Source organism: Thermoascus crustaceus (assembly GCF_041956765.1).
Source record: "Thermoascus crustaceus strain CBS 181.67 unplaced genomic scaffold VTN00scaffold_2, whole genome shotgun sequence".
NCBI classification, from domain to species: domain Eukaryota; kingdom Fungi; phylum Ascomycota; class Eurotiomycetes; order Eurotiales; family Thermoascaceae; genus Thermoascus; species Thermoascus crustaceus.
The window spans coordinates 3,681,853-3,700,495 of NW_027192528.1; the positions used below are offsets into that span (position 1 = coordinate 3,681,853).

The following is an 18,643-nucleotide window of genomic DNA, read 5'->3' on the forward strand; positions in this document are numbered from 1 at the left end:
TACGCCTAAAATAGCACGCCAGACTACTATTTACAGAAAGTGCTTGCTCATGCCTGCTTCGCTTCCTTCGCGATCTCGCTACCAATGTACTCGGCCAACGTGAGCATCTTCTCCTCCTGGAACCGTCTTCCGAAGAACTGGATCCCAACAGGGGCGCCGTGGTAGACGTCAGCGTCATCTAGATGGCTATTAGCAAACTTTGACTCGACAGCTTGCAGTGGATTATAGACACGCTTACATTCTCCTTGCACAGTCCTGTCCTTGTCGCTCAGGAACTGATCCCCGGTGTACGGGACATCCACTGCCTTGTCTGCACGGGTCACCGGAATCACAACGGTTGTGTAGTCCAGTGTATTCAAGAAAGATGTATACCCGACATGAGCATACTTCAGTGGAATGACGGCAGCATGCGGTGCAGCCGGGCAGAAAACTCCATCGACAGGCCGTCCAGTGCCGGTCAGCTCTGCGGTGCTGTTCCAGTAATCCATGTACATCTTTTGCCATTCCCGTTTTGCAACGTTGAGCGCTGCAATCTCCAGCGCGGTCTTTTGTGGCATCGGTGGATTATTCAGGATAATTTGCGGGATTGGTGTTTCACCAGAGAGCCCGAAATGCTCCATGACATCGGCACCGCCATCCATAGTATATGCTTTGTCCTATTGCGGTCAACGCCTCGCAGTCGATGTCTTGAGGGCATTCAACTTACGGCAATTTCATATCCAATAGCGTGAGGCGGAGGGTTCCAGTCAATTACCTACAACAGAGTCATGTCAGAACGACGTTTCTCGGAAGACCCGTGTTGTGCTTCTCTTTATAAGAGAAGCTCCTCTGGCTTACTTTGTGTCCAAGCCTCTTCAACGTCTGAGCAACGATCTCCACCCCTCTGGCCACTGGAGGGTGGGGTCGAGCGACACCATCATGGCGCATGATAGCAAATGCAAGCTTTCCGGGATTTGCGGCGGACTCCTTGATCAGGGCTAAGGTCTCTTGCTCTATCTCATCTCGCCAAGGCAGCTCTAGAGTAAGAGGGTCATGATACCACGGCTGCTGGCTGAGAACGGCTTTGAATAGCAGCTTCAGAGAGCCTACCGTTGCTGCGATGGGACCGACGACAGATAAAATGGTATTCTGGCCATCCATGGAGTTGGCCGCACCCTCGTAAGGTATTCTTCCAGACGACGGGCGTATACCATAGAGACCGTTGAAAGCAGCCGGAATGCGGACGCTTCCCCCGATGTCGGTACCAAAGCCGACTGGAGAACCCTTCAGCGAAATAAGAGCTCCCTCACCACCGGAACTTCCTCCACAGGAGAGGAGACGGTTTTTCGGGTTCCAGGTATACTGAATGATGTTGTTAGCCGTCTCACCCGCCATCAATGTCGCTGGCACGCTAGTTTTGCAGTACAAGACTGCGCCCAGGGCTCTAAGTTCTCTGACAAGCTCGCTTTCGAAGACGCCTCTCCGTGGGTCATCTTTCTTGCCTTGGAACGTCCCAATCCAACCAACATAGCCCATGGTCGTCTCGACCCCCTTTACGTGGAACTGATCCTTCAGACTGACGGGAAGACCGTGCAGGGGTCCCAGTGGCTTCTTGTGTTCTGCGTAGTAGGCATCAAGACGCTTTGCATCTTCAATTGCGGCGTCGAAGAATATCTCGTGTAAGCAGTTGACCTGAAAGTCCTATCAGTAATCTGAACAGAACCTTATGTGGATTGGCAGCATCCAGGGGCATACAAGTTGGTGGGCAAGAGCAGCTCTGTGACAGAACGCCTCAGCAACTTCAACGGCGGTCCAATTGCCGGATGTTGTCTGCTGCGCAATTCCAAGGGCATCGGTTTCGGTGATTTCTATTTCGCGAGGGCTGAGAAACTGCTGGATATAACTACCAGTAACGTCTCGCACTTCCGTCGCTGGAGGGATGGGATCCTTGATCCTCCACTTTTCAGGAATCAAGTCAAGGACAGCTTGTCGTTTGGCCTCTCCCAGGGCCTTCCAGGCTGCATTGGCGACTGTCATGTTGGCGACCACTTGGACTGTGGCTTAAAACAGTGTTATGACGACCGAGGAATTGGCCCCTTTATTATATTACTTGGGAGAATTCCAGCGGCCCAGCACTTATCTCCTATCTCGCCAATCCAAAATTATAGCTAAAGTATATCAAGGAGCCGGTTGGGACCGGGACGTCTGCACGGCAGAGGTACCCAGGTACATACGGAGTACATCTCGCGGGGCTCGTGGGTCCACGATGCCTAAGGTTGGACTAAGTGCGGGGCACAGGCTCAAAGGGACGTTGCCGAGCGATATGGACATTCCGATAATGGCAGACTGAGGCGTGTCAACGGGAACTCCAACACCAGATAGGAGGGTGTGTGCCAGTACACGGAGAAAAGCCTGATTGGATGGCTCGGTAGACTACTTACCTGGCGTTATAGCACCCGGAGCGCCTACGGACCATCTCATGCGGGAATTGGTTTTCGTGTTCCATTTATCTAACGCGCATTTATCGCCTCATGATAGCGGTCGTTCACAAAGTCACCGGTGGGTCGCTCAGCAGTTGTCAGAGCCCGTCATCTGGCGGACATTCAAATTAATTCTTTTTGAGGACATCCATCCCCGCCAATGTTGATACTGCGCCCCGCCACCCTGGTATGCTGGCCAGTCTTTCAACCAAATCGGGCAGGTCGAAGGCAGCACCTTAGGCACTCCATGCCAGGCAAATCGAGACCGGCCGGTCATGTAAACAGCATCCCCTGAACGGAGTCTGATGACCTCGCAGCCATCAGCGTTGTCATGGCCTACCAGGAACAGGCCGTCACAGCCAAAGCTGACACTGATCAAGCCGATATCGCACTCCTCGCTCACATCTCGATGCACGCTCAGGGTATCCCCGGCTGTGTAGACATTTACAATTGCTGCTTGCGCCTCGGTTTCGGGGAAGGCCGCACGCAAAAGACGAGCTATATCCTTTGGGAACGGTGGTGGAGGGCCAGCAGGATACTGCTTGGCAGTCCAGTCGTACTGGCCGCCCAGAGTAATCCAGCGGAGCTTCTTGTCCAGGAGGTTCTGAACGGTTATGGGTTTGTGCACTTTCGGATTCTTGGGAGACAGTACTCGCGCAGGGTCATCCTCAAAGAAAGATGCCTGACGTCCAGTAGAATGCAACCCATTCAAAGTGCCACATCTTCCCATATCAGTAGTGTTCGGTCGAACCGGGTAGGATACATTGTAGTGCAAGTGGACGTTCGTCTTGTGGTTTGGGTTGGACAGGTCCCGGTGGAACAGACGAGAGAGCAATTCCGCCTGGATCGCGGGCGGAAAGAGGGACGGTATCAAGCGTAGGCCTGCGGCTGGTCAATATTCCAAGCTCTGCACGCTAACCTGGATATTTTTGTTAACTGCTGACCGGAAACACAACGGTGAGTGAAGATGGGAATATTGTCGATGAGATCGCCTGCGTGCTGCAGTGGAGACGAATCTTCATGTTCGACGAAACGGTCAAACGCCGGCAGTAGCTCTTTACTAGACATCCATCCGACCAAAGAAATTGACTCAGGCAAATCATCCGGGTCCAGATCTTGGAGATTGACGATGTCGGGATCACCGTCGATTTCTGTGAGCGGCAGTCTCTGGTACTTCTTGTAGCAGTCACGGATGACGTCGGGAGGACGATCGTGGGCATTGAGACTTTTGATCTGAGCCATGGCGGTAGTCCTCAACCCCAGATAATTCAGCGATGGAGTTCCGTGCTGCAACGCAGAGCGACTGGAAAATATTACTGGCCGCTGCTCACTCCATCGACGCGGATCTCGAGAAGACCGCAGTCTCGACTCCCGGTCAGCTGTCAGCGCGCCACCGCCCGGCACAACTCGCGCTTTTGTTTGTGTACACAACTCCAGCCTTACCGCCTTTGATCCCCACTACCGGCCAAAAATACGCATGGCACACAGCTGTAGTCTTGCACATCAGAGCCTTTTCGTGTCAAGGCTGGCCATCAACACGTCTCGAACCGAGCTAACCCTCTAGAGAGACCGTCCTTAATCGCTCTATACCATCCAAGGTCGGCCACAGCCGTCCATCTTCAGGAGCCTATCTCTCTCTCCCTCCTGGCAACAAAGCACCTCCCCTGGCTTTCTGCCCCACGTTATTGTCAACATCTGGCTCAATCGTCAAATACTACGTGTCTAATCGTGTGGCCACCTCATCTTTCCATTCCAGTTGCCAACAGCTCAATTCAACTTCGGCTGCACCATGGAGAACTACCAGAAGATCGAGAAAATCGGAGAGGGTACGTAGAGAGCCTGTTTGCCATTGAGCAAGCAGACCGATATCACATCTTTCCATACGTCTACTCCAAGGGATGGAATGATGCTCACTGACTTCTGCTTGCCATAGGAACGTATGGTGTGGTGTACAAGGCTCGTGAACTCACCCATCCCAACCGAATCGTCGCCCTGAAGAAGATACGACTTGAAGCCGAGGATGAGGGAGTTCCTAGTACCGCAATCCGCGAGATCTCGCTGCTCAAGGAGATGAATGACCCCAACATCGTACGGCTGCTGAACATCGTCCACGCAGATGGCCACAAGCTCTACCTCGTCTTCGAATTCCTCGACCTTGACCTGAAGAAATACATGGAAGCTCTTCCCGTGAGCGAGGGAGGACGAGGCAAGGCACTTCCAGACGGCTCAAGCCTGGACATGAACAGGATGGGATTGGGAGAAGCAATGGTCAAGAAATTCATGGCACAGCTTGTTGAGGGTGTCCGGTACTGCCACAGCCACCGTGTCCTGCATCGGGATCTGAAGCCCCAGAACCTGCTTATCGACCGTGAGGGAAACCTTAAGCTGGCAGACTTTGGATTGGCTAGAGCATTCGGAGTTCCATTGAGAACCTATACCCATGAAGTACCACTCCGATTGCGCCTTTGAGAGTTGTATTGGAAATCGATTTGGCTGACTGGATAACCAGGTCGTTACGCTATGGTACCGCTCCCCTGAGATCCTTCTCGGTGGACGACAATATTCCACGGGAGTTGACATGTGGTCGGTTGGTGCTATCTTCGCGGAGATGTGCACTCGCAAACCGCTATTCCCCGGTGACTCTGAGATCGATGAGATCTTCAAGATCTTCAGGTCTGTGGTTTCTATTCAAGATCATCTTGGAGGCATACTAAAGGGAAACATATAGACTTCTTGGCACTCCCGACGAGACGACCTGGCCTGGCGTCACCTCCTTCCCCGACTTCAAGCCTACGTTCCCGAAGTGGAAGCGCGAACAGACACGTGCGTTGGTTCCAGGACTCGAAGAGAACGGACTAGATCTCCTTGATGCCCTGCTCGAATACGACCCTGCCCGACGCATCTCAGCCAAGCAGGCATGCATGCACCCCTACTTCCAGCACGGCAGCTCATACTATTCCGGTAGAGACCGGATGAACGGATACCACTGAACGATTCTCTCCTTTATGACATTTCCTTTTGCATGTAATCATAAGGCGGATGGCAACTGTGGAAGCGAGGGGCCTGGTCAAAGTTGATACGACAACAGATAGGGTATGGACATTCCCACACCTTTCTTGTCTGTCAACAACAGACCTTATCTTTCCTTCCAGCCTCTGCAAATCAGTTTGGTTTCTCCTCTTTTTTTTTCACGGCGTCAATTTTGTTTGGAGTGATCTGGCATGAGGGAGCTAGGGTTACTGGATATTGCAAGGGGACCATCAAGTGTTTCTAATGATGAGCACTCATACCCGTTCAAATTAGATTTTCGTTTCGATTCTTCTTATATTTCGAAAGGTTTCAGACTACTGACAGCAGAGTCTAGGGACCACTTACTCTCCGTAAAACTCGCACTGTTTTAGATCTTTATTCGACACCCTTCTCCTGTTCACATTCAAATTGCGTGTGCAGCTCACCTATTATTTGTTCCTAGCATATTTAACTTCATCCCTTAATGCGATCCTCCTGCATTTTTCCTCTTTATCATTGTCGGTACTAGAGTAAACAGAAATCCCTTTTCCATCATTAACCCCCTTAGTGCTGCCGATTCTTCTGATAGATATAAGCACAATAGGATAACTTCCTTGGGATTATTATTCGGACCATCCTACACACTAATCACGCTACAGGCAACTGATGACCCTGCATTAGATTTTCTCACATATGGACGTGTGATCTGGCGCTGCGGGAGAAATAGGATAAGTATGCTTTAGAACCATGAAGTGAGAGAAGATAGTGGGAAACGGATTCTTTGCTTGACACTTTCACGGCTTAGTCAATGCGATTGTTTCTGGTTCCCCTTGTGTGATTTTCTGTGTACAATGCAGTTTGCACTATCTATATCACAGTTGCTGGCTAGGCTAACAGGGCGCAGCACCTCCTTTAGCTCGCTGCACGGAACACAACGCACTGATTTATCCTCCCGATCAACAGCCGTTGCATTCGTCCAAAAAAGAAAAATATCTCCTATGTTACATTGCACTCTATTCCTAGGCGTCCCTTTCTGCTCCGCACCATCAGCGCCCGTATCTAATCTGCCCCTGTCTCCAATTGACGATGAAATGCTGACCACCATCTTCTGACGCAGTCACGCCGTACCTACATCCGCGGAAACTTACTACTGCAGCAGTCTGCGTCCCGACAACCTCCAGCTGCTGATGTGATCTGTGATTCCAAGGCTTATTCATATCTCATATCCCAGAAAAAAAAATATTTCCGGGTGTCAGCTCGTCTGACTCTTGATCGTGAAACTTGTACATATCGACTGTCTATTCGGCCGGCACTGATCGGCTGCTCCGATGGCCTGAGTGTCCAAGCGGTGGTGCCCAGGGTGCCGCTTGCAGGGATGATCCCCAGTCCGGGCTTCTACCTGCAGCCTTACGGCAGAATCAGCACACTTTGACTACCCAAATGGGAAAAAAAAGCAGCGAACCACGTATCCATGTCTGCGGTGGGATCTGAGCTAGCAGTTAGTCGGCCGGTCTGGCCGCTCGTTTGACAGGACTTGTCCATGGCTGTGGAGACGTTTTGTTCAGCCTCAGAGGTGGAGCTGGATGATCACAACGGTCTATCCGAAGGTGGAAGAGAGGGGAAGGCCAGCATGGCTAGTTTAATTGTAGGTGATGCCCCCGCCTGCTACCGGTGGACAATGCCTTTGTTCTCCTTCTGTTCTACGGAGCAGGGAAACCACTTTATTTTGTGCTACTAATAGTCGCTTTTATCACCCTGTCCCTGTCTGCGGCTCAACAATAAATTGTGTCCCAACGTCTACGGGGCAATGGAAACCATTGATTACGAGGACGAGATGTCCGGCATGGGCCTCCCTCCATCCTCTCGTTCCGGTGGCAGCAGAACCCCCCGGAGAGTAAAGAAGCAGGCTCCACAGGAGACGGTCAGAGAGTTCTGGGAGCAGTTCAACACCAAATTCCCCGGCAAGGTCTTTACAATCCTCCCGGGAAACCCGTACGCGCGCACCAAAGCCGCCCACGTGCCGAAGGGCATCATACAAGGCCAAGATGCAGTCAAGTCGTACGAGCAGGCTCGGCGGGAGTGTCAACGTGCCGTCGCCCGCATCGTCAAGGAGTGCGAGCGTGTGAACCAGAAATATACGGATCCACATTTTGACATTGAGCTTGACCTGAAGTCTGGAAACAGGGACTACCTGGATGGTCTGGATAAACAGAATCTGGAAATGCGTCCAAGGGGTGTCAAAAGAGTTACTGTTCGTGACTTATATTCATTTCCACTCACACTCACTCTTCGCCCCCCCCCCCCCACCCCCCTAAAACATTGGTAATTAGCTAACTGTTTTCGGGGTCAACGATTGCAGGAGATCTTCGAGAACCCGCAATTCTTTATCAATGGTCCGACCGCAGGAGATGTGCGCCAGGGGCGCGACGGGGATTGTTGGCTTATGGCTGCACTCTGTACAATGGGTAATAAGTCGGACCTGATTGACAGGATCTGCGTTGCTAGAAATGAAAAGGTCGGCGTCTACGGTTTTGTCTTTTATAGAGGTATGTCACAATTTGCCACTGCGTCCTTGAACCATTTATAAACGAAAACGGCCACATATTTGATCGTGCTTGGGCTGATTGTTTATTCTATCTAGATGGCGAATGGCAACAATGCATCGTTGACGACAAACTCTACCTTCGAGCGGCTGATTACGATGAGTCTGTGGATGAGAGGCCGGTTTGGGATGACATTAACCGGACTGACACAGAGGAGGAATACCGCAAGGTTTGGCAGACCGGTTCGCGGGCACTGTACTTTGCGCAATGTGCGGATGAGAATGAGACATGGCTACCGCTCTTGGAGAAAGCCTACGCAAAAGCACATGGAGATTATTCTGCAATCGAGGGCGGATTCGTAGGGTAAGGAGGCCAAATTCCGCTAATCGCCTTGATTGCAACTGACATTGGGCAGGGAGGCCATCGAGGACCTGACTGGCGGCGTCACTTCAGAGATCTTATCCAGCAACATCCTAGACAAGGATAGGTTCTGGAAGGAGGAGCTTATGAATGTCAACAAAGAGTTTCTGTTCGGGTGCGCTACCGGGATGTTTTCAAATTGGCTGGATCCAAAGTACAGAGGACCACCCAGGGACAGGAAAGGTATCTCCGAGAATCATTCATACTCGATCATGGATGCGAAGGAGATTAATGGCGTACGGTTGCTTCGTCTGAGGTACTATTTTATCGCTCGCAAAGAGATGGATATAATTGACTAACGATGTGTAGGAATCCTTGGGGAAAGAAAGAATGGAGCGGTGCATGGAGTGATGGTTCAGAGCAATGGACTCCGCAATGGATGGAGCGTCTGGGCCATAAATTTGGTAATGATGGGGTATGCAATGTCTCCTCCTTTTATGATAAAATGCTGTACTCACATCTGCTTTAGGTGTTCTGGATATCCTACGAGGATCTTCTCAAGAAGTATCAGCATTTCGACCGGACTCGGCTCTTCGGGCCGGAATGGACGATAACACAGCAGTGGACAAGTCTTAACGTTCCATGGTCTGCCGACTACCATAGCACCAAGTTTATGATCGAGCTGACGAAAAAGAGCCCTGTTGTTATTGTCCTCTCTCAGGTGAGGACCCTGCACTCTCATACATTCTGCGCTGCCTAGTACGCTGACGCATCTAAGCTCGACACTCGCTACTTCAAGGGACTGGAGGGCGAGTACGACTTCACTCTCCAGTTCCGGCTCGAGAAGGAAGGCGAGGGAGACTACATCGTCCGCAGTCACAACAACTACATGATGAACCGATCTGTCAACACAGACATCACGCTCGACGCGGGTCGCTACTTTGTCCTTATGAAGATCACGGCGTATCGAAACAGCAGTGCGGACACCCCCGAGGAAATAGTTCGTCGCCTCGCCTCAAAGAGACGCGAGAAGCTTGTGCAGATAGGACTGTCATACGATCTGGCCCACACCAAGGGCGTGATTGTGGAGACTGAAAAGGAGAAAGAAGAACGGGAGGAGCGTGAAGAGCGCCACAGGTTAGCTGAGAGGGCCAATCTGCGCGAGGAGACCCTGAAGAAGTTGCAGAAGAAGTGGATAAGAGATCAGAAGATAGCTGCCAGGCAACAAAGAGTGGAGGAGAGACAGGCATGGAGAAGGCAGCAGCAACTCCACCCTTCCGCTGACGGTGAAAGTCTTACGGGAAGTGCAGACCGCACCCTCTGCAAGGAGGGACATGGAGTGCAGACCGAGAGTTCAGGAAGTACCAGCCCAGTGGAGGGAGCAAATGAACAAGTGGTTGAATTTCCAAAGAGGAGCATCATGAAGACAACCTCCAACGGCGAAGGAGCGACTCGAAAATCAACGAATGGAGATGCAGTCCACTTCAACGGAGTCAACAATACAAAACGGACCGAAAAACCAACTCGTCCAATCGTCGAGACAAATTTCGCCACAGACGGCTTTGACGACTACGAACGTGAGCTCCTCGAAGGATTCGAGTTCGACTCCGACATCGACATGCCACCGGAGCCACCCCGAGAGGCAAAGGATGCCAGAGCGCGGACGGATATCTCTGGTTTGGACGGCGACGAGGTGGGCAACGACCCCTGGAATGCGGTCTGCGTTGTCGGGCTGAGGGTGTACTCTAAGGATCCGGAGCTGTGTTTGCAGGTCGTGAGGACGATTCCTGAGGATGATGTAGAGGCGCCCCTTGACAGGGATGATCCGGCCGCGTCTGCGACGAAGGAGAAGGGGTCGTGGTCGGTATGAGTTGCTGAATGAAAGGGGCCTTGAACGATGGCATTTCGGGCTGTTCTATGCAATATAATCTCTCTAGTTTGGATGAAATAGCATACTTGGGTAATTTCCATACCTCCATATGGGACCAATAGTTGGAACGCTCGACCTTGAGAGAAGAGACTAGTAATCAAGTCCAGGTAACCAGGGACAGGTCTATATTTTATGACTCTCTACACCGTAGTGTAAGACGTAAGACTCGATAATCGTAAGAGAGTTCTGTGAGGGCTACAGAATAATTTTTTGATGGTTGTATGACTGTTTAGCTGGTCAAATGGTTTCTGGTCGTCCAACTTCATCATGCGTTTTCAGGATGGTTTTCTTGGGAAGATATTATGTTGGAGTATGAGGTCGGCACCCTGAAAGGACAATTAGGTAGCGTTGCCATTTTAGTTTAACATATCACCTATCGGTTAGATTTTGATTATTACGCTAGATGGTGTCATCATTGAAGTTTATTGAAATACTTAATTAGGTCATGGAGTCTCTATCGTGGAAATTTTTGTTGTAAGTTATATATATATATATATATATGTATTAAATTTAACGCTTATCGATGCTTATCGATACCTCAAAGTAGATGCTGGGCTTTAACTATTCCGTGAAGGCCAAAAGATCTCAATAATTGAACTTCCAATCGAATCTTTAGGGATCAATCAATGTATCCACGTCGTGGTTGCTACTGCTGATAAGGCGTTGGTGTTATTTAGATCGGGGACATTCATTAGGCTTTGTCCTGCGGGGTTCGCCGCTCAGCAGTGGAGCGTTTCCTGCGGAGGGCCTTGCACAATCTGATATCGGCGACATCTTCTCTCGAAACACACAGAGAAGAACACCACCAACGGACGGAGAGACATCGTCCGCTCCAAAGATGGCGCTATGCGCCTCCTGATCCAACAACCCCTCTGCACGCTCTCGTCGTTGCGCCTTCGAAGCTGTCTCCCGTCGCGTTTCGCCGTTTTCCGCTCGTCGACGCGTCGTCTCTATTCCAGCGCGCGAGTCCCGTCGTCGATAGCCTACGCGGAGGAATCTGTCGAGGTTCCTGTTGGAGGTAATGGATATGTGTCGTTGAGGTAGCTAACTAATAATAATAGCCCTTGGTTTCGAATGGGATGAATAGATAGAAAATCGCTGACTCGGTTTTCCAAACGCAGCGTGCTTCGCCCGGTTCTGTCGCTGCCACCGCAACCTACGCATTCAAGCGTAATACTCCCACTGGACTCTGCGCGCCCATGTGTGATACTCTACCTACCTCCCGGTCCGCTGTTCCAGCAGCGCAGCAGCTACTCGAAGGATAGTAGAATAGGAGATGGAGGAAACGGGTCGATAGGAAACCGCGGACTCCCACCCCAGCATGTCCTCGCCTCTACTACACTTTGTACAGTCGTGACGGTGAATTACCGTCTGGGGCAAGTTGTCACCACTCCAGAGCAGCCGAAATATACAACGGAAGAAAAGGAAAACGACTCTGTAGTTACGAAGGCGGAGGCGAAAGCGCCGCCGTCCTACAAATATCCGACTCCGATCCATGACACCCTCGCCGGGTTCGACTGGATCCGCGGGAACCTGAACCCAGAGCAATTATGCGTATTTGGCACGCACATCGGCGGCTCGTTGGCCTTGATGCTTGCGCTTACGGAACCCAAGACTGTGCACGCGGTCGCCGCCCGCGAGCCCGTGTGCGACTGGGTCGGGCTCGACGAGTACTGTACGACCCCACAGTTGGCGGAGGTGGCTGTCGCTGGTGGTGGTGATGACACTGAGATAAGAGAAGAGACAAATGTTCAGCTACAGCAGGCCGGGAAATCAACTCCCTGGCGGAATACCCAGAGGCGCGCTGCGCCGCCGGACCTGGTGCCTCTGCTTGAGGCGCGGGAGAAATTCTTCCTCTCCGCGGAGCGGTATTTCGACGCGTTTGCGTCGCCGATTCTGTTCCTGCGATCTGCGAGCATGGATGTCCCCAAAGCGTTTCCAAAGTACCATACAGGGCCGGAGTACCCGGTTCCGGTGCTGAAGACACCCGAATTGCTGGAGGAGCCGCTGGATCTCTGGGACATAGACATGCAGCCAGAAGACCTAGGCTTTGAGTCGGACAGTGGTGATTCTACAGCTGAGGAGAAGCCCGTCCGTCGAATGAAGGCGCTGTCACGCTGGCCGCCGTTCGGGCTCGACTACGATTCAAGCCCAGCGACCCGGTCCGCTTTCGGGCCCAGTAAGCTGAAGGTCACGCTGCCTTGGGTTAGAGTTTTTGTGCCCAGTAGAAGGGGGAAGAAACGCACAGTCTTGGCGCGACAGGCTGAGGAGATGGTATCGGTCATGCGCCGGGCTTGTTTCTTCGGGCTCGAGAAGGGATTCGGTGAGAATAGGGTGAAGCTGATCCAGGTCCCAGAGTCAGCAGATCCCGCGGCTATCGAGGAAGCTGGGAAATGGTTCCGGGAGGTATTGGAAGAAGAGGAAGAGGAAGGGGAAGTGAAAGAGTGAGGTGTTATGCATATGTACGGTATATGATGTAATAACCAAGTGAAGCTAAGACATATCAATTAAGATTATGCTAAGCGGGCACACATATCCAAGTCTATATAAGACGACAATGGTGGTAATATATAGACAGTCAGAATTATGACGGGGTTCCCAGCCGACCTCTGTAACAAGGGAGAGAGAGAGAGGGAGAGAGAAAAAAGAAACCAGAAAGATTATAAGTACATGATTCACTCACTGTACAGCTGCCCCCACCCTTCTCTCTCCCCCATATGCTTCCATGTCAGGTAGATATTAACAGCGGATGAAAACATATACAGGAAAAGCAACAGACATACCCACCCAAACATCTGCCCCCCCACCTCCACCTATCCATCTATCTAGCAAATGCAATCAAAACTTTCTCCTTATCTCTTCCTCCGTAAACCGTCTCGTCTTCGCCTGCAGCATAGCCGCCCTCTCCTCCAGGCTCATCCGGATCTGATCGCCCATGGGCACCAGACACTTGGCGAGGTGGATATAATCCTTCCGGAGCAGCTTGAAGGTGATCATGAGGAAGTCGATGTTGCGGAAGACGAGGGCGTGCTCGGTCGCGTAGCGGTCCTTCTGTTTGAGAAAGGCGACGGGGTGGTCGCGCCAGTGGCGGCGCGGGTTGAGGTGATGGGAGGTGTGATAGCCATCGTTATAACAAAAACGATTACTCTGTAATTCATCTGTTAGTGAGTGAGAGGGCTCAGATATGGGAGTTTTTTTTGTTGGAGCAAGCGTCAGGGATATATAAAAAAAAACGTACAGCAACATCGATCAACGTGATACTGGACCGGAAATCCGAATTTGGATCGATCTCATCTACGAACGCATGCTGGCCCCAATTGCCCACCATCAGTCCGACCCGGAGCAACAGCAGCGGGAGAACAAAGACAAAGAACGTCGCTCGGAAGTTGACCCATTTCAGAAGTAGGTAGATGCAGAGAAGGTTTCCGATCTCCCATCCCGCGGCCTTGAGCGCCAGGACAGGCTTGCCCTTCCGCACGAAATACAGCGGCAGATCCAGCCAGATCAGAAAGAAGAAACGGCCGACGTAGCAGAGGAAATCGAAGAGATCGTCGCGCTGGTAGCGGATCGTGGACGAGAGGTCGTCGGGACCGTTCCCTTCCACGTGGTGGTGCTTCACGTGGTGATAGTAGTAGGAGTTCCAGGTATGGCCCATCAGCGGGTTGGTGATGTAGGGAAAGATTTGATCAAATAGCCAGAACTTCTTCGACAGGATCCCGCCCATGTGGATGTGTTGGTGCATCATCAGGGTGTAGGTGCCCACGTAGTAGGACTGCATCAGCCAGTGCAGGACGGCGTGGGGCCAGGTGAAGTGGAAGTACAGAAACACAGCACTTGGTACAGAGGTGGTGAAGTACAGCAGCAGATGGGTCAGCATGACCACGTCGGTCTCGACCCGGACGATCTTCCGCGCATGTTTGATGTAGGGTTGCAGAACCCAGCGGTCGATGATGGCGGGGACCTTGATGTGTTCCGTGTCCCAGGTCACAAAGACTGTTGGGTCAAAGTCTTTATGGTGGGGGTCATTCAAGGCTTCCAGATGCTTGATTGTTGCTGCGCTGTCAGCGCTGATATCCTCAAGATGGTCAGAACGATCTTGGGAGTGCTCAGTGGGTGGTGGACCTTGGGAGAAGTTCAGCGGGATGATATAGTGGCAAGAGGATGGGGCAATGAAAGAGAGTCCTACATTTCACAGGCTTCTCGATCTCTTCTTTGGATTCAGATCCATCTATTTCTCTTACACTATTTTGTTGCACACCCGCCTGCCTTGCAGCTGGATTTTTGGTTCGTTCAACGTCATGTAGGAGATTCCGCAGAACCAGCAAATCCGGATGTGTCAAGTTCGGATCAACAAAAGTCTCAGGATCCATGATGACTCGGTGATAATGAACGGTTCGTCAACAAAACTAAGAAAGAAAAAAAGAACACCTTCAACGAAAAAGAAAAGAGGATTAGACCAAAAAGGAAAAAGAGCGGTGTATTCGGATTATGATGCCTTTACGCTTCATTCAATGTCATGTCATGACTCTGAAACTCTGACATTAAAGCTGGACCATTACTAAATCCAAAATAACAGTCAGAAAACCGAATGCAAACAAGCATAAAAACCGCCGTCCCTCGTTACACAGAACACTGAACTTCTTCCAGAAAATAAAAGGTACACGAAGTCTCTTTTCCCCTGAGCTCAAGCCAAGACCCACTTCACCAGAAAGTAGTAAGATGATCCGAATTGGAAAAACCTACCTAACGGCAAAAAGGCGAAAGCGCTGGTATCCTCCAGTGCTTGAACTCGATGCTCACACGCGGATTCGAACCGCGGACCTCATGATTACTAGTCATGCGCTCTACCAACTGAGCCATGCGAGCTGGTTGTTGAGATTCTTGTCGGGTGTAGCGAATCGCATTTCCCGAACCCTTGTGCCCAGGGTCCTTGGTCCCTTTTTTTCTGTTTCGGTTTGGAATCAGTGGAGCCGCGGGGCTGGCTTGGGATGGTGATTGATTTCGCGGCAGTCCATCGGCAGTGGTGTGTGGGTTCAGAGTCAATTATTGATTGGCAGCGGCCCGTGGGTTCAAAAACCGGCCGAAAAGCTTGGGGTTTCTTATGTAAGTCATTTCATTTCAATCAGGGTCCCCGGAAACATATTCAATAATTAACCCTATCATTGTTTTGTTTTTGTTTTATCTTATCCACTCAGGCGGGATGGAGGCCCCCATGTCGATGATCTGCATAATGTCGGGGTTCAGCTATTACCACGCGTACTACTACTGGTTCTACCGTCCATCCGCCCGCGCGGGAAGTATAACAGTACGTCGTAAGCAGGCCTACCTCGTACAGTAAACATGTAGCACATCAGTGGGTACGGGAGTGCGTACTGCGTAACTGTTCATTTCCTGATATTCCTTTTCTAACCAGTTATTATTACTATTTGGTATACCCGAGTCTTCGGCGCACTCAAGTCTTAGCTATTATTATTGTTCCGTCCATGCACGGACAGTCTATACTATACACCTGCCAAGCTCATGTTCCATGCAAGGATTCTATTAGTCTATTAGTTATATGCATATGCATGCCGCATGGTCACATTCCACAAATGATCAGATGAATGGGTGGATGAAGGAACAAGGTTGGGGAAACTTGGCAGATCCTTGACTTCACTCCTCAGGGCTGAGTGATTGTTCTCTCTTTCTTTCTTTCCTTTTTTATACCCAACGTTGTGTTCTTGTCTTGATCTCTGGCAAGGGCCCATTTGGTTCCTTTGGGTATAGCATACCCACGGCAAGAGAGGGAGTACATACCATCCTGAATTGATCATCTCGTACTTCCTACCTACCCCCGGGTTTCACGCCCTCTCAAAAAACAATGGCGCCCTTCCCCGCGCCACGACTTCTCCTCAACCTGCTCCTCGCCTCCATCTCCACCGCTACAGTCGTCCCAGCACCAAACAGCGACAGCAGCAACAACAACAACAACAATAATGAAACCCCTCACACAAGAATAGTACCCCGCTACAAAGACTCCCTCCACCCCTCCTGGACCTGGCCCTCCGACCAGGGCCGCCACACCGGCAACCCCCTCTTCCCGGGGTGGTACGCGGACCCCGATTTCCGCATCCTCGACGGCCAATACTGGATCTTCCCCTCCGTGTCCGCGCCCTACGAGGAACAGACCTACTTCGACGCCTTCTCCTCCCACGACCTCCTCTCGTGGACCCTGCACCCGCGCGTGCTCGACTTCGCCGACATTCCCTGGTCCACGAACCGCGCGGCGTGGGCGCCCTCCGTCACGGAGCGGAACGGGGCGTATTTCATGTACTTCTCCGCGGGGGACGGGGCCGGTGGGATCGGGGTCGCGAGGAGTGACAATGGTCCCGGGGGCCCGTACGTGGATGTGTTGGGGAGACCGTTGATCGGCGGGGAGGGGCAGACGGTGTTTGGGGCGGAACCGATCGATCCGGATGTGTTTGTGGAGGAGGCGGATGAGAGCGGTTATCGGAGGCCGTATCTGTATTTTGGGGGGTGGAGTCACGGGGTGGTGGTGGAGTTGAATGATGATATGGTTTCCGTCAAGGAGGAGACGTTTAGGGAGATTACGCCGCCGGGGTATGTCGAGGCGCCGTGGATGTTGAAGAGGGGGGGAAGGTATTATTATATGTATAGTGTTGGGGGGTGAGTCCCGTTCTCTCTTTTCTTCTTGTTTCTGGCTGTCTTCGACGGGCATATTGTTATATACGTGCCATGCTGACGCTGGCACCAGCTGGGGCGACAACTCCTACGGCGTCAGCTACGTGACCGGCGACTCGCCCATGGGCCCCTTCTCGACCGACGCGAAGAAGATCCTGTCCGGCAACGACACCGTCGGCACGGGCACCGGCAGCCACAGCGTCTTCAACCTCGGCGACGAGTACTACATCGTCTACCACCGGCGCTTCCTCAACGACACCAGCCGCGACCACCGCGTCGTCTGCATCGACCGCATGTACTTTGACGACAATGGGGAGATCCAGCCTGTCACGATCACGAACGAGGGTGTGTCTGCGAGGCCGTTAGTCTAGTAGATTAGAGTTGATTATATCCATATTTACGAGATGGGGTTGGGTTACTTGTTTGCTTTTTCAGAAATGACTTTTTTCTACTATAACACCCGTACTGCATGATGGAAAGGAAGAATATGAACGGTCCAGAGGGTCATTCAACAGTGGTATAATGGCGTTAACAGGGAGAGGTATCATCAGCATGCAGGAATGAGTAACCAGACAAGTCTCCGTCAGTCTTTTTTCCGCTCCCACCGTTATATTCGTAGATGGGCATTCAACACCATTCATCTCAACAACAGTAACCGAGATACTATGCAAATAACACAAGGGTATCGATAAACGTAAGTAGAAACAGAAAACCAAAAGAGCCCTGGAGCGATAAAATTGTAGCCTAGAACATCGAACTCCGCTTTTTGCTCAGCTTGTTATCCTCAGACGACTTCCTCAATCCGAAGAAACTGCTCCTCTTCTGGTGTAGCTGCGGTGGCGCCGCCCCCGACGGGCGTGCACCGGACATTGCCGTCGACGAGTGCGGCCGGGGCTGCAGGAACTGCACAGTCGACTGCGTCCGTCCATACACTCCGGGGACGCTCAGATACGGGGATGGCCCCTGTGGCACAGGTGCATTGTGGTGGTGAGGGTGAGGGCGAGGGTGGTGATATGAATTAGGGTGAGGTTGTTGGAGGATAGTGGGACGTGGAGGCATAGGTGGCCGCGACGCCTGCTGCTGACGGATCTGCTGCTCCTCGCGTCCGTAGATCCTCTTAAGCCGCTCCGTCTCCTTGTCCACTTCGGCCTGCTTCCTGCGGGCTGCCTTCTGCTCCGCCTCGAGCAGCTTCTTCGTCTTCCTCTCCTCTTCTTCGGCGCGCTTCTTGCGCTCCCGCGCCTCCGCCTCCTGCTGCTGCCGGAGGCGGGCGTTTTCAGCGTCGATTTCCCACTGCGTCCGTGGGTCTGCGGGTGGCGGTGGGCGCGTTTCACGCTGTGGGATTGTGATTCGAGGCGGAAGAGGCCGGCTGGTTGGAGAGTTGCTATTCTTCGCAGGGGCCTGGGCAGTTGACTGTTGAGGTGGTGTCGGCTTCCGTCCGCCAGCGGCAGCGACGCCGTTCGGCGGGTCAGACACATTGAAAGCCTCTCTCAACTGGCCGAAAAAGCATCGCGGATGACCACAGCTCCAAGCATCAGCACTACCTCGAGTCCCTTAAAGTCTTCCATCTCCACCCGGTAAAGGTGGGGCTCGTACAGTGTGATCTCCTTAAGGCTTTTGAAGATGGAGATGGTGATGTCCGGCTCCTTGTTCTTCGCTTGGAG

The 18,643-nt window shown here is 52.0% G+C and overlaps 8 protein-coding genes and 1 non-coding gene across 9 annotated transcripts in view; 4 read left to right on the forward strand and 5 right to left on the reverse strand.

The window, feature by feature from the left end:
- Window positions 1–47: 47 nt before the first annotated feature.
- Window positions 48–2,016, reverse strand: VTN00DRAFT_4845 (uncharacterized protein; the record flags this gene model as incomplete). Its single annotated transcript, XM_069431312.1, has 5 exons — window positions 48–178; window positions 239–656; window positions 707–754; window positions 838–1,671; window positions 1,735–2,016. 5 exons carry the CDS (start codon window positions 2,014–2,016, stop codon window positions 48–50), a joined length of 1,713 nt encoding a protein of 570 aa, XP_069290360.1.
- A 531-nt stretch (window positions 2,017–2,547) lies between these two features.
- VTN00DRAFT_4846 (uncharacterized protein) lies at window positions 2,548–3,701 on the reverse strand (the record flags this gene model as incomplete). Its single annotated transcript, XM_069431313.1, has 2 exons — window positions 2,548–3,341; window positions 3,404–3,701. 2 exons carry the CDS (start codon window positions 3,699–3,701, stop codon window positions 2,548–2,550), a joined length of 1,092 nt encoding a protein of 363 aa, XP_069290361.1.
- Window positions 3,702–4,248: 547 nt separating this feature from the next.
- Window positions 4,249–5,449, forward strand: VTN00DRAFT_4847 (uncharacterized protein; the record flags this gene model as incomplete). The annotated part of the gene is made up of 4 exons (XM_069431314.1): window positions 4,249–4,285; window positions 4,393–4,904; window positions 4,969–5,132; window positions 5,188–5,449. The coding sequence occupies 4 exons, from the start codon at window positions 4,249–4,251 to the stop codon at window positions 5,447–5,449; spliced, it is 975 nt and encodes a 324-aa protein (XP_069290362.1).
- A 1,826-nt stretch (window positions 5,450–7,275) lies between these two features.
- Window positions 7,276–10,241, forward strand: VTN00DRAFT_4848 (uncharacterized protein; the record flags this gene model as incomplete). Its single annotated transcript, XM_069431315.1, has 7 exons — window positions 7,276–7,719; window positions 7,828–8,014; window positions 8,110–8,374; window positions 8,427–8,687; window positions 8,741–8,846; window positions 8,901–9,092; window positions 9,150–10,241. 7 exons carry the CDS (start codon window positions 7,276–7,278, stop codon window positions 10,239–10,241), a joined length of 2,547 nt encoding a protein of 848 aa, XP_069290363.1.
- Window positions 10,242–11,147: 906 nt separating this feature from the next.
- On the forward strand, window positions 11,148–12,749 carry VTN00DRAFT_4849 (uncharacterized protein; the record flags this gene model as incomplete). The annotated part of the gene is made up of 2 exons (XM_069431316.1): window positions 11,148–11,341; window positions 11,423–12,749. 2 exons carry the CDS (start codon window positions 11,148–11,150, stop codon window positions 12,747–12,749), a joined length of 1,521 nt encoding a protein of 506 aa, XP_069290364.1.
- Window positions 12,750–13,139: 390 nt separating this feature from the next.
- Window positions 13,140–14,671, reverse strand: VTN00DRAFT_4850 (uncharacterized protein; the record flags this gene model as incomplete). Its single annotated transcript, XM_069431318.1, has 3 exons — window positions 13,140–13,448; window positions 13,540–14,423; window positions 14,488–14,671. The coding sequence occupies 3 exons, from the start codon at window positions 14,669–14,671 to the stop codon at window positions 13,140–13,142; spliced, it is 1,377 nt and encodes a 458-aa protein (XP_069290365.1).
- A 423-nt stretch (window positions 14,672–15,094) lies between these two features.
- VTN00DRAFT_t72 lies at window positions 15,095–15,167 on the reverse strand. Its single transcript has one exon. It is a non-coding gene; the product is annotated as a tRNA-Thr (tRNA).
- A 994-nt stretch (window positions 15,168–16,161) lies between these two features.
- VTN00DRAFT_4851 (uncharacterized protein) lies at window positions 16,162–17,353 on the forward strand (the record flags this gene model as incomplete). The annotated part of the gene is made up of 2 exons (XM_069431319.1): window positions 16,162–16,967; window positions 17,056–17,353. 2 exons carry the CDS (start codon window positions 16,162–16,164, stop codon window positions 17,351–17,353), a joined length of 1,104 nt encoding a protein of 367 aa, XP_069290366.1.
- A 373-nt stretch (window positions 17,354–17,726) lies between these two features.
- VTN00DRAFT_4852 (uncharacterized protein) overlaps window positions 17,727–18,643 on the reverse strand; it is a gene marked incomplete at both ends in the record, with an annotated part of 2,533 nt that continues 1,616 nt past the window's right edge. Inside the window, one exon of the mRNA XM_069431320.1 lies at window positions 17,727–18,532. Within this exon, the coding sequence (XP_069290367.1) occupies window positions 17,727–18,532 (806 nt within the window). The remainder of the gene's footprint in view (window positions 18,533–18,643) is intronic.